Below are 12332 nucleotides of genomic sequence, written 5' to 3'. Positions count from 1 at the left end.
GCCCTCCATCTGGACCCCAATGGGCTGCCATATGGCTGAATCCAGTGCAAGTCTACAATAGGCTTGTGTACAGAGGAGAGAGAGGACACAATATGAAACAAAGAGCACACTATATGCTGTGAGGGTGTAGTATTAACCCTTACCACTTACAACTACAACTGGAAAATACAATATCACGTTTCCCTTTTAAGAGATAAAATTGTATTTTTCTGCCCACTGGTTTACATATTTTTTAGGACTGACACCTTCTGCTCTATACGATTGTCCAACCAATGCGAAATTCTCGTTGGTCGGACAATCGCTGGTGTTACTTTCTTAATGAGAAAGGTACTTCTTAATCCATTATTTTCGGGGGCAGGAGAGATATGGAGACCTGGTATATTATATTTTTGAGTGATAGGCTATATTGTGTTTGAATATTATTTTTATTCATAATCTAATATATTTTACTCAACAAATGTGTTTCTGTTTTAATAATCTATGGATCAATAGACTATAGTCTTATAAGACAGAAAGTCAAAATACCCCCGTTTTCACAAGTTTTTTTCAGTTTCACAAGACTGCTAATAACTTACTGAACATTTATTCAGCTCCAAACTAATTTACACCATGTCAAAGAACCAGCACAAATCGTTACATCGGCCCCAGCCTCAGAGGACAGAAGAGCTGAGTGGATGAAGTTTATTTTTGATGGCAATGTCTGTGCATTTTATTACGGACTGCTTTGTTAACAAGGGTCACTAACGGTTCAAGCTCAATTATGGATCGATACCGGCTGTCCGTGACCAGACTTCAAACTTGAAAGCTGTAAGTTTTGCCATGTTTTATGTTGTTTCACTTTTTATTTTGTAGGTTAGCCTGTTGAACTTGGTGCTAGCATGTTGCGCTGCTAATGTGGCTAATCCCACAGGCTGGGGTGATGTTGGACTAATGTAATAATGAGGGACAGTCAAGAGAATCTGTGTGAACGTTAAGCCTCATTTGAAGCCAACTAAATAACGAGTAGTAGGTTGGATGCCGGTAACTGTTTTTTCATGTTTCAAGGCTTAATCAGGCTTAATCATACTTAAGAAGCATGTGGTACCTTACTTAAATTTAGGGTGCCGTGTTTGAAACAGTTTTTGGGACTCTGGAGTGAGAGCAAACAAATCCACTATGCTTTAGCTAAAGCAGCAGGGTCAGGAATTTGTTTTACTCCCCTAAAGTCTTTAGAAACCTTGTTGAATGGCAGGTTAAAATCAATAAACAAGCCACTTAAGAGTTCTAATTTGCTTGTAGTTTGACCTGTGTGAACCTAAATTAATTAAGAAAAACATGGTGTCAAAGACAAAATTATCTCGATGATTCAGGTCAAAGAAAACCACAAATGGCCTTTAGCCTAAACACAAGCTCTTGCAACTGTAGCCAATTTTATTGGACATTTTGGGCAATTTTCTGACATTTTTATAGCCAAAACGATTAATCAATTAATCAAGAAAAAAATTGGCAGATTAATCGATAATGAAAATAATTATTAGTTGCAGCCATATCAGGTATTATTCTTTACTCAGGATGTATTAATAATATTCCTGTTGCCTTATACATTAGTGTTGATGTAACTGTTATTTTGTAAAGTCTTAGTTTATATTTAAAGCACACCACAGTTTATAAAATGTGTATTGTACTTACAAGTATGATTATGCCCCCCACTTTGCATTTAACAAACAGTGAAAGTTACTAAAATACTTTCCTACTTTTCCAATCATAGCAATGTGCATATTCTGTGCCAGCAGTGCCAAAGCACAACAAACATTAACTGTCTTCCTTATGTCACAAGTCCTACTGTAGCAATTCATTAACATTTGACTCATTTCGACTCATTAGCTGAATTACTGTGATACTGTGGTGTCAAGACAGATGACATGAGCTGCAGACCTGCAGACCTCTTCCTCTCCAGTTGTCTGATTCTGTTTTTCTCTCTCCTTCCCTCCATCCATGCATTTTGCTGCTTGTGTATAAATATTTGATTTTCTCCTCATCATCATTTCGTACAGATATTTTCAGCCATCTATAGCCAGCTCTCCATCATAACTGAGATTTCAGTCATAGAGCCGGGGGAGCTTTGCCACTCACAGCTGGAACATACATAAGTGCATTCCTATAAACATTTACAGACACAAGCATGTCAGAAACTGTGGCAGTGGTCTGTGTATGTCTGTGTGTTGGTGTTATTTCTGGAAAGTCATTTCTGTAGTACCCTGGCAGGAAGAAGATTAACCCCTCCTTTTCTTCATCCACCCTCTTTCTCTCTCTCTCTCTCTTTCTTATCAGCATCACAAAGCTCGTAGTCTGTACCTGTAAGCAACAGGATGCAAAATTAATCTGCCATTGGCTCACTTGCTGAGAACTGTACTGATTAAAATCACTTTACCAGCTACATCATTATCTCATGGATTATTTCACCAAACATAACTGCATTAGTTTTGAGTATGCAAATTCATCTTTAGCCTTACCCTAATATTGCAGACCATTAGGGGATATACAGGACAGTTATTTTACTTTCTTGACATAAATAATTGCATAAGATAATCAATATTTTATGTTCACTACCACTGTACTCTGTAATTTTATAACCATAATTTATGTAATTTATGTACCTTTCCAACAACATGAAACTAGTGCTGCATCTGGGCTGGTGCCGGTTCAGAGGTGGTTCAACTTGCGAACCTTTTCTACAGGTTAGAGAGCCACCATAGAGCCACGTCATTACGTCACTGTATAAACCATCAGCCATCTTTTTGCGGTAGGCCTGAGCACTGTGTTTAATTGTGTTGAGCAATTCTGCAATGCAGTCATCATGGTACTACTTCCTGCCCACATTACATGTCCTGATACTGACAAGGTGGTAGAAATGGCCACTTCCTTCCATAATTATTGGAGAGTACCAGCATGTGTTGGTGCACTAGATGGAAGCCAGATTCCAACAATAATAACAGAAGTATCCTCAATACTATTACAACTGGAAAGGATGGCATTCAATTGTTTTGCAAACAGTTTCGGATGGCAGAGGTCTTTTCTGGGATGTATGTGTTGGCTATCCAGGGAGTGGGCATGATGACAGTCTATGACTATGACACATTTGTGGGAAGTCCTAAGTGACGGGCAATTACTAAAGCAAATCAAAGTGACCATCTCTGGCTGTGATGTTGGACAATACCTGATCAGTGACCCGGCTTACCCCATGCAGAATTGGCTCATGAAGCCCTTTTTGGACACTGGCAGACTGACCCCTGAACCTACAATTATAGACTAAGCAGTGCACAATCAGTTGTGGAGATGCCCTACCTGTTCTGCTTTTGTGTTCTAACACATCAAAAGGAAAACAATAAATTGAATATAGTAAAATACACAAAATACAAAAGTCAAATGTTATAGTGTAGAGTGCATTAAACATCTTCAAACTCAATCTCAAACTTTTCAATAAAAAAAAAATTCAACACTTCAGTGTGGTTTAGTGTCATTTGTGGGATTGAGCCTCCATCACTGCCACCATACACCCCATGAGCCCAAGCAAAGCACTTGTGTCTGCTTCCATTTTCTGCAGCAAGGCATCATGCAAGAACCTCTCATCTGCCCTCTCCGGCTATTGCAGGAGCTCCACATTGTTGTCTTGCTTTCGTTTTCCTGTGTACAAGAACAATAACAATTAACACACAACACACAACTTCATTGTGTAGTCATGCCATCGCAAATTGCAGGGAATGAAGAGTATGCTCCTGCCAAATGCTAGTCAAATATTGTCTGTGGCTACCGTATCTTATATTGCTGTACTATATACTACATATTATGTTATACTATATCATCATGTACCATATTATATTATATTATATGTAAATGTTACATTGACTTGCTTTATATTCTCTCTTATATATCTCTATATTAAGACAGACTAATTTAGCTTTAACTAGTTTGGCCTATTTTCATGAATATTATTTATCAAAGCAATTTGAACTGATGTTGATTAAGGCTCTATTCTGTATCACACATGTCTACAATCAGATACATTTGACTGTTTTCATTTGTTAGTATTTATAAGGCTTTCTCCGTGGATTCAGAGGTGCCAGACAAAAGGAACTGAATGTCCTACCTGCCAGAGTGGTAGGTGAAGGAAAAATAAAAACATTATGTTAGAGCCTGATGGTAATATAAATATATCTCAATATTTGCATAGTGTCTGGTGTGATAGACTACTATATAGGCCTACCCAGCAAAACAAATCTTACCCCGTCTCGCCTGTTGATATGAAGACGAGGAGCTTTGAGCTCCTGAGCTGCAAGACGGTGTGGGCGAGCTCAGGTCTAGTGGTAGCTGTAGCTCCACATAGTCATCTCTATGAACAACAAAAAAAGAGAACAGTGCATTAAAAAATAAACTCGTCCAAAACACTTTTTACAATTTTACCCTTTGGTGAAGCCAAATGTTAAGTGACGTTGGTAGGTGAGCCAATGGCAATGTTATTAAGTAGCATGCTAACATTAGCTATTGTTACCAAGGTTACGCTAGCTGGCTAGCTAACTAGCTGTTGGACAGCTAACTATACCCAAGCAAGCATAGCTACTAATTTCTCACATACGAATGTCAAACGTAACATTGATGTTACAAACGTAACATCAATGTGAGAAATTAGTAACTATGCTTGCTTGTGTAATATTAGCTAACCAACAGCTAGCCATAGGTGTTACAAATGTAACACTGAAGAAATTAGTAGCTCGCTAAAAAGCTAGGAAATACATAGCTGGCTGGCAACAAGGCGAAATATTAAAAAATTAAACTTACCATGATGAGTATCATCTACCATCGCCTCAAGCATTGCTGTTGCAGGCTGTTCAAGGCACCAGTCAGTTGGCATGCCGGTCTGTTGCAGAGGACTGAGTCAAGAAAGGCGAAATGAGGATTTTTCCGTGGCAGACCACTGCTGCTTCGCCCGAGGTCCTTCTATTGGTCCCTGTACTGCTTTTTCAGTTTCTCAAGTTTTTTTATCTGTGCAACGCTTCTGTCGTACCCCGCTGTAGCCATCTCATGCTGTATCTGGTCGAATACCGGTTTTCGTTCTTGAAGCTCCCTCTAGTTTATTCTGAACTTCTGTCGAGGACCACAGTTTTTCTTTTTCTTTGGATTAGGCAGACTAGACTCTGGACTTTTTTAAAATGGCAGTCTCAAAGTTTTAGTTGGTCTTGTTGGTCACGATACTCCTGTCCCCAGCCCCTGACGTAAGCAGTTCTTGGTTCTAGACCAACAAAGTGGAACTTGGAACTTGGAATTTTTGCCCAGTCACTTTCTGATGGTGGAGTCATGAACACTGACCTTAACTGAGGAAAGTGAGGCCTGCAGTTCTTTGGATGTTGTTGTGGGGCTTCTGAATGGCTGAAGAAGAACATAATAAAGATGTTGGAGTGGCCTAGTCAAAGTCCTGACCTGAATCCTATTGAGATGCTGTGGCATGACCTTAAAAGGCAGTTCATGCTCGAAAACCCTTCAATGTGGCTGAATTACAACAATTATACAAAGATGAGTGGGCCAAAATTCCTCCACAGCGCTGTAAAAGACTCATTGCAGGTTATCGCTTGATTGCAGTTGTTGCTGCTAAGGGTGGCCCAACCAGTTATTAGGTTTAGGGGGCAATCACTTTTTCACACAGGGCCATGTAGGTTTGGATTTTGTTTCCCCTTAATAATAACAACCTTCATTTAAAAACTGCATTTTGTGTTATGTTTGACTAATATTTAAATTTGTTTGATGATTGGAAACATTCCAAGACAACATACAAGTGTGACAAACGTGCAAAAAAATAAGAAATCAGGAAGGGGGCAAACACTTTTTCACAACTCTCTCTCTCTCTCTCTCTCTCTCTCTCTCTCTCTCTCTCTCTCTCTCTCTCTCTCTCTCTCTCTCTCTCTCTCTCTCTCTCTCTCTCTCTCTCTCTCTCTCTCTCTCAAAATCGCAGTCAGTGACATAATGCGTTCCCTAGCCCCTTACCTTAAGTCTTAACCCTCAAAAAGCAGTCTCTATCCATGGGGACCTCAATTGTTGTCCACACGGTGACACAAGTCCCCATGGGTTAGTGTGCATTCAGGTTAAAGTCCCCACCAGGATATAAGAACATGAAACGCGCACACAGCACACAAAGTGGTGGCAGTGAGTGGAGCTAATATGATTGATGAAGTATTTTAGAGTAAGATAATCCCACTCAGTGGCTCTCTCTCTGTCTCTCTCACACACACACAAACACATATACACAAATACAGACACGTGCAAACACAAAGACAACCCTGAGTAAAGGTCAGAGAAAATAAAGGGAAAGCAATATAAATTTAAGAACAGAGAGGTAGGAAGGGGCACTCATTGAAAGAAGTGTTTAGTGAGCAAAATTAACTCCTTTTGCATTGAAAAAGATGCACAGAGGTTAATGATGTTTTGAAGCAGTCAGGAAGCTTTTAAAACCTCATAGATCTACACATACATTTAACACATTATGAAGCCCTGATACAGTGCAATATTACAACAGAGCCGCTATAATGTTGCAAAGACTACTATGAATAATTTCAAATTTTTATAGAGCTGAATCTAGGAAAACCTGCTAAATAATAATTTAAAAAAAGTATCATCACCACTATTTTAATCTGTCCATGTAGCCTGAACCTCCCAAGGTCAAGAGAGAGCACACTGCTGCATGAATTCTATTAGAGGCTTCAGCTGTAGGAGTCTCTCCATTCACGTGGATGTGGTGTATAAACAGGATTACACTTCAGGGATGAAAGATAAAGTGATTGGGTGAGTAGATTTTTTTTTGTTGGCTAACTCATGGCCTAATCCTTACTAATGAGGTGCAGGCTAGCTTCTACAGCACAATGGAGATTAAATTACACCATTATTCCTAACGCGACTTTACTGTGTTGGATTTGATGGACTTCTGAAACATTGCTACATGTTTTGGCTGTTGAACTTGCAGCAAATGAATGGTCCTACTGAACAGGATGTTAAAATAAAACTGTTGATTTCCTGTTGTTCTCTCTATGCTCAGTCTCTCGGTGTTAAATATCTTGCTCTCCCTAGCTCGCTTCCTCTCCTTCTCTTTCTCCTCCTTCCCCCAGACCACTGAGTTAATCTGATTAAACTAGCAGCTGTCTGTGATTCTGAACAACAATAGCAGCCTGCTAAACAGCAGATTAGCATAATTACATCACAAACTATGCAAGATACAGAGACACAGCAAGAGAGGGTGCGCTGGGAGACAACAACGCAGCGGTATAGTATGCAATGATGCATACATGATGGAAGAACTAAGCATGGAGAGGGATGGATGGATGGATGGATGGATGGATGGATGGATGTACACAGAGTAGAAGATAGTTAAGATAAGTTTATTTGTTTTATCCCAGCCAACAGAAACATCCTTCAAGTGCCACAGAACTCATTAGTGATTATGTGAAATGTCATGAAGTCACAGTTACACGACTCTGCGGAGCTGTCCGCACCGCTGAACTCAAACGAACGGTCGTCCGCTCTCTCCACTTTGAGGATGAGCAACTGGAACAGTGACAGGACGTCAAACAGTCGCAAAGTCATGACAACCAAATAAACAACAGCAAGAGTACAGCATTGTCTCCTCAGCCAGAGTGGGGAACGGGGCAGAGCATAGTCAGACCGACCAGCCCACATCCTCCTTCTCAAGATCCTCAATACCAGGTTATAAGATAAGCAAGGTTTGGGTTTGGATGGCTAGTTAGCTATATCGGGTGCCGTGTTGTTGAAACATGTTGAACTTTTCATAGTTGATGCGCTCGTCATTGTCACTTTTCGTGAACCGACCAATCACAGCCTGGATGGGGCGGTAAAATATAATATTATTTCCCAGTAGAGAGTCAAACTGTTAAGTCAAGTTATTTTTACAGCTGTAAATCATCTCAAACCACTCATTAAAGGAAGTTTGTCTTTTTTGAATGATACACAATATTTAGACCTGCGTTCTGGTACCAGGCCACAGCGAAACTATCTGATTCAGTTCAATTACCATATACCCTGATAGGCTATTTGTGCAGTAATTAGCGTGGGCTTGGTTCGGTCTGTCTGTGCTGCATCTTCACTCCCTGTCGTGCCCCTAACAACAGGATACTGATTTCAAACTTAAGTATGTCATTAGTATGCAAGGCAATCAGTCGGTCATCACCCACTTAGGTACGCGATCTGTGTCTTCTGTTTTCCTATTACTTATTATTACTCATTTATCTAACATGGGTAAAAATCAAAAAGACTTCTTAAGCCCCATTCGGACAGGATGAATATTATGGGGTGAGGTGGGTAATAAAATATTTCCCTCCACCCTGTAATAAAAGTCATTGTTCTGCGCAGCATTCTATCCACTGGCTGACACAGGAGCTGGTTCTCTAGTAGACAATAATATTCTGTGGGAAAACCATGTAACCTTCATCACCAGCAGACTTTTCTCCATCAGGCTATAAGCCTGGAGGGGATCATGCTTTTGTTCGTGTGTGTGTGTGCGTGTGTGTATCTGTCCGCAGCCAATCTCGCATACTACTGGACCCCAGCCTAATATTTTTGTGCACATTTATGACTGTATGCTCAAGGTTCTCTCGTGGTTGTGGTGATTCACAATTTTTGAAAAACCTATTTTACTGACTGCTCTGTTTGATACTGCCATCGCCTGCTGACTGCTCACTCCTCTTAAGCAGCCGGTAGGTAAGTAGTTACCTACCGGCCTACGCCAGTTAACTTACGTACGTAAGTTAAGTTACCTTATACATGTGACGTAAGTTAAATATGTTACAGAAGTTAAAATAAGTCAATGTTGACTTTTGGCTTCACACGGGACACGAACAGCCCAGTCTCCTGGGCTTGTTTGACCCACGTCCCTACGCAGACTATGTCTCTCTTTAAACTACATCACCTGACATTTTTTTCCTCTATGACATTTGAGCGTAAAATGACTGAATTCTTCAGCTGTAATTTAAACTACTTAAGCGTCTCTTTCTGAATGTTTTTACAGTAAGAAAGAGACGGGTATCTGCAACAGGGTTAGATACAAGAAGCTCATTATCAAATTAGTTCAGCTATACAAAAGGTGGACCAGCAGAGACAGAATTGCATGTAACGTGACATTACAACAGCCCACTTAATGAGTTTGCAGGGTCTTGGGTCCGTGTACGTTCTGGCAGTTCATTTTTTCGTTGTCAGAATCAAAAATGAAAAACGAGAAAACCTAATTCCAATAACAGTCTAATTTGGGTTTTTGGAAATTACTCTTTTGGTTTTTCCTTTTTTAAGAAAAGCAAGACAGGTGACCGGGAAGTAAAAGTAAATATATCAAAATAAAAGCCAAGAGGATAGAATGGCCATTCTATGAAAGTGTAACATGAGGCAAGCCCAGGATCTATACGTTAAAAGATAAATAAATAAATGCATAACTGCCTACATAGCCTGCATAAATCAAGATCTTATTTGTTTTGTTCTTTTCATTTAAACATGAAATATCTTTTATCCAAAAAGTCTGTGATGTATTATTTATTAGTTATATTGTTCTGTCTTGAGAATTCTTGTTTTGTTGCTGTTGCTATGTGAGGCTTCTTTAGGCAGACACACTATAAATCACAGATCACTCCAGCACAATATGACTTGACCATGTCCAAGCTGCACAAAGACAGACAAACCCTGTACACTGGGTTTAGAGACCAGACTCTCTTGCTTTCCCTGATAAATGTATCAACATACAATGTTATCAATAAATAATTACTGCTTGAAAGCAAGGAAGGCCAGCCACCAGGTAGCGCAGTCTACCACCATCCAAAGCTGTTCACTGGGTTCCAGTGGGTAGTTAAGAGAAATCGGTGCAGGGGTTCAGACTGTTTCTGAAACCAATTTTCTCCTGCCTTCTTCTCGAAGATACATTTTCTGTCTACTGCATCCCTCTCTGTCCCTACTCGTCTTACCTTTCTTGGTTATGATAATGCGGAGCAGCGGATTGGCTGACGAGACAGCTTTGTGGAAGTTGTCGTCATTGTTAATTGGAAGGAGGTCTCCGTGGATGTCGGCATAACCCAGCAGCACGTCGACACCGGGGATGTGATGGATGGTTTGGAGGAGGTGGTAGAACTCCTGGAAGCCACCCGGACCGTTCCTCTTTAGAGCAAAGCGACGGTATTCTGCCTCAAACTGAAGGAAGACAATAAATACAAACATCAAGCAGAGTTTCTCGGATATTTCACAGTTTGAGATGGGAGAGGATCAACTTGTAATTTAATACACTGACAGCTAAGACAAACTAGATTACTATCAATATTTACATGTTCTATTGGCCAAGGACTCTCAGATACATACAATCATACAGTAATATCATGCAACAGCATCATTTACTCTACTCTAAGAGTTGCCTTTAACACTCTGCTCAAGAAATTCATCTTTGTAGAATGTCTGAAATTGAATCATGCTTATTTCTCTTTTTATATGAAATGAATGTGCTCTATATGGGCGAAAGAACGGTGGGCCAAATTGCCCTTTTTGTCACTCAAACTGGTGGTGTCCTTCAGGAATAAGTCATATGGGGTGACTTGAAAATTCAAATTCAGATTCAATGTTAAGGGCAAATGTTAAGTAAATAATATATTTGAAAAACCAAAGTGGCAATTTTATCATGTGTCCTGGTTCAGAGCACCATTCTGTAAGCAGAAAGCCATCCGTGGGCAACATTCAAAACTGACATAACATCAGGGTTGCCAACTCCAGCGCCCACCTTCAGGCTCTGAAGGCTCACGCTGCCCAAATAAATCTCACGCCAAATAAGGAAGCCACAAAGCCACTCCTTGATGAAAAATATAGCTAGAGGTTTAATGGGTCAGTTCACCCAAATGACTGTTTTTTCTCATATCTCTTGTGGTACCTATCCATGCAGATTTATTATTAGGATTTTATTTGTTTACCTGTAGGTTTGTATCTGTCTTCTGATTTCGTCCTCTACCCCAACACAATGGAGGTGAATACAATTCAATTTGTGCTGCTCACAGTACTGAAAACACATTTTTAAAAACTCAACAGCAACATCTCTTGCCAGAGTCACTTCCCAATACAATGGAGGAGAATGGATAATCCACAGACTGCACTCTCTCTTTTTATGGGGACTATTTTCTACTGAAGGAATAATCCCTATGAAAACTGTCCAGGGTAAAGTCCAGTCACCATGGCTGTACTGAAGGGATAACGGGGATATCAACTGTAAAACTGGACAAATAAACTGCAGCGTGGGGTTGCTGGCAATCCCCAGTTCCTCAAGCCCACCTGTCGAAGTGCCCTTGAGCAAGACAGTGAATCTCAAACTACAGCAAGTATGCGTGGGGAAAACCAAAGTTGCTTTAGACATTAGTGTCTGCCAAATAAATGTAATGCATATATGTAATAATGAAATGGCTCTCACCAATATCCAGTATTTATCAGGAGTCCAGTTCAGACCCTTGGTATCTACTGTCAACTTAAAGTTACCACATCTTGTTTCTCCAGCCAAAATGTTTACTGAGAGGAAAGGTAAAACAACACCACGTGTTTGGAAATAGGGCTGCAACTAACAATTTTCATTACTGATTAATTAGTGTCTCAATTAATCAATGAATTGTTTTGTCTATAAAATGCAACACGTCCTGACATCTGAGTAGCTGGAAACAGAGTAAGTCAATAAACATACCTAATGACAAATTTTCAATATAAAGTAAAATACAATTTTCCACAATCAAATACAAAGTTTAGATCTAAATAATTAAAGACTATACTGAATAATAATACATCCATAAAGCTTAAAAGTAAATAAAAGTATCACTTTTCCAGAAAAAAAATGTTTGATTGTGAATGAATCATTTTTAAAAAGGTTGACAAGTCCAAAATGAATGTTTTGTTTATTTCTGTGTGCGATATGACGTTTGCTTCCTGCTTCTAACAAGGCCTGTGAGCCAATAGTATAACGACGTTGGTATCACGTGGTCTAGCTGCCAGTTAGTGTGGAGAAAACAGACACTGACGTTAGCATATATATGCTATCTTAGCTTAACCGTCTGAACAACAATAACAAAACAAAACAATGCATTTGCAAAACTCAACAGCAACGTCTCTTTCCAGAAATCAGGACCCGGTTACTCAAGATAATCCACAGACCTCGTCGTGAGCAGTTTCATGTAGGAACCATTTTCTTTCTACCGAACTACACCCGCCAACCATATCACCACGGAGACGCGTGCAACAATAACAAATAGCAACAATAATATTCTAACTAATAGTCTGATACTGCTAGCTCACCT

General features: G+C 39.8%; 1 protein-coding gene across 1 annotated transcript in view; it reads right to left on the bottom strand.

Moving 5' to 3' along the window:
* Positions 1-12332, bottom strand: part of pard6a (par-6 family cell polarity regulator alpha) — a 54433-nt gene that overhangs the window by 36049 nt on the left and 6052 nt on the right. The window contains exon 2 of the mRNA XM_044193369.1: positions 9984-10206. Within this exon, the coding sequence (XP_044049304.1) occupies positions 9984-10206 (223 nt within the window). The remainder of the gene's footprint in view (positions 1-9983; positions 10207-12332) is intronic.

This window comes from Siniperca chuatsi, linkage group LG4, assembly GCF_020085105.1.
Source record: "Siniperca chuatsi isolate FFG_IHB_CAS linkage group LG4, ASM2008510v1, whole genome shotgun sequence".
Classification (NCBI taxonomy): Eukaryota; Metazoa; Chordata; class Actinopteri; order Centrarchiformes; family Sinipercidae; genus Siniperca; species Siniperca chuatsi.
Note: the sequence above shows the minus strand (reverse complement) of the source record. Positions and strands in the feature narration are given on the sequence as shown.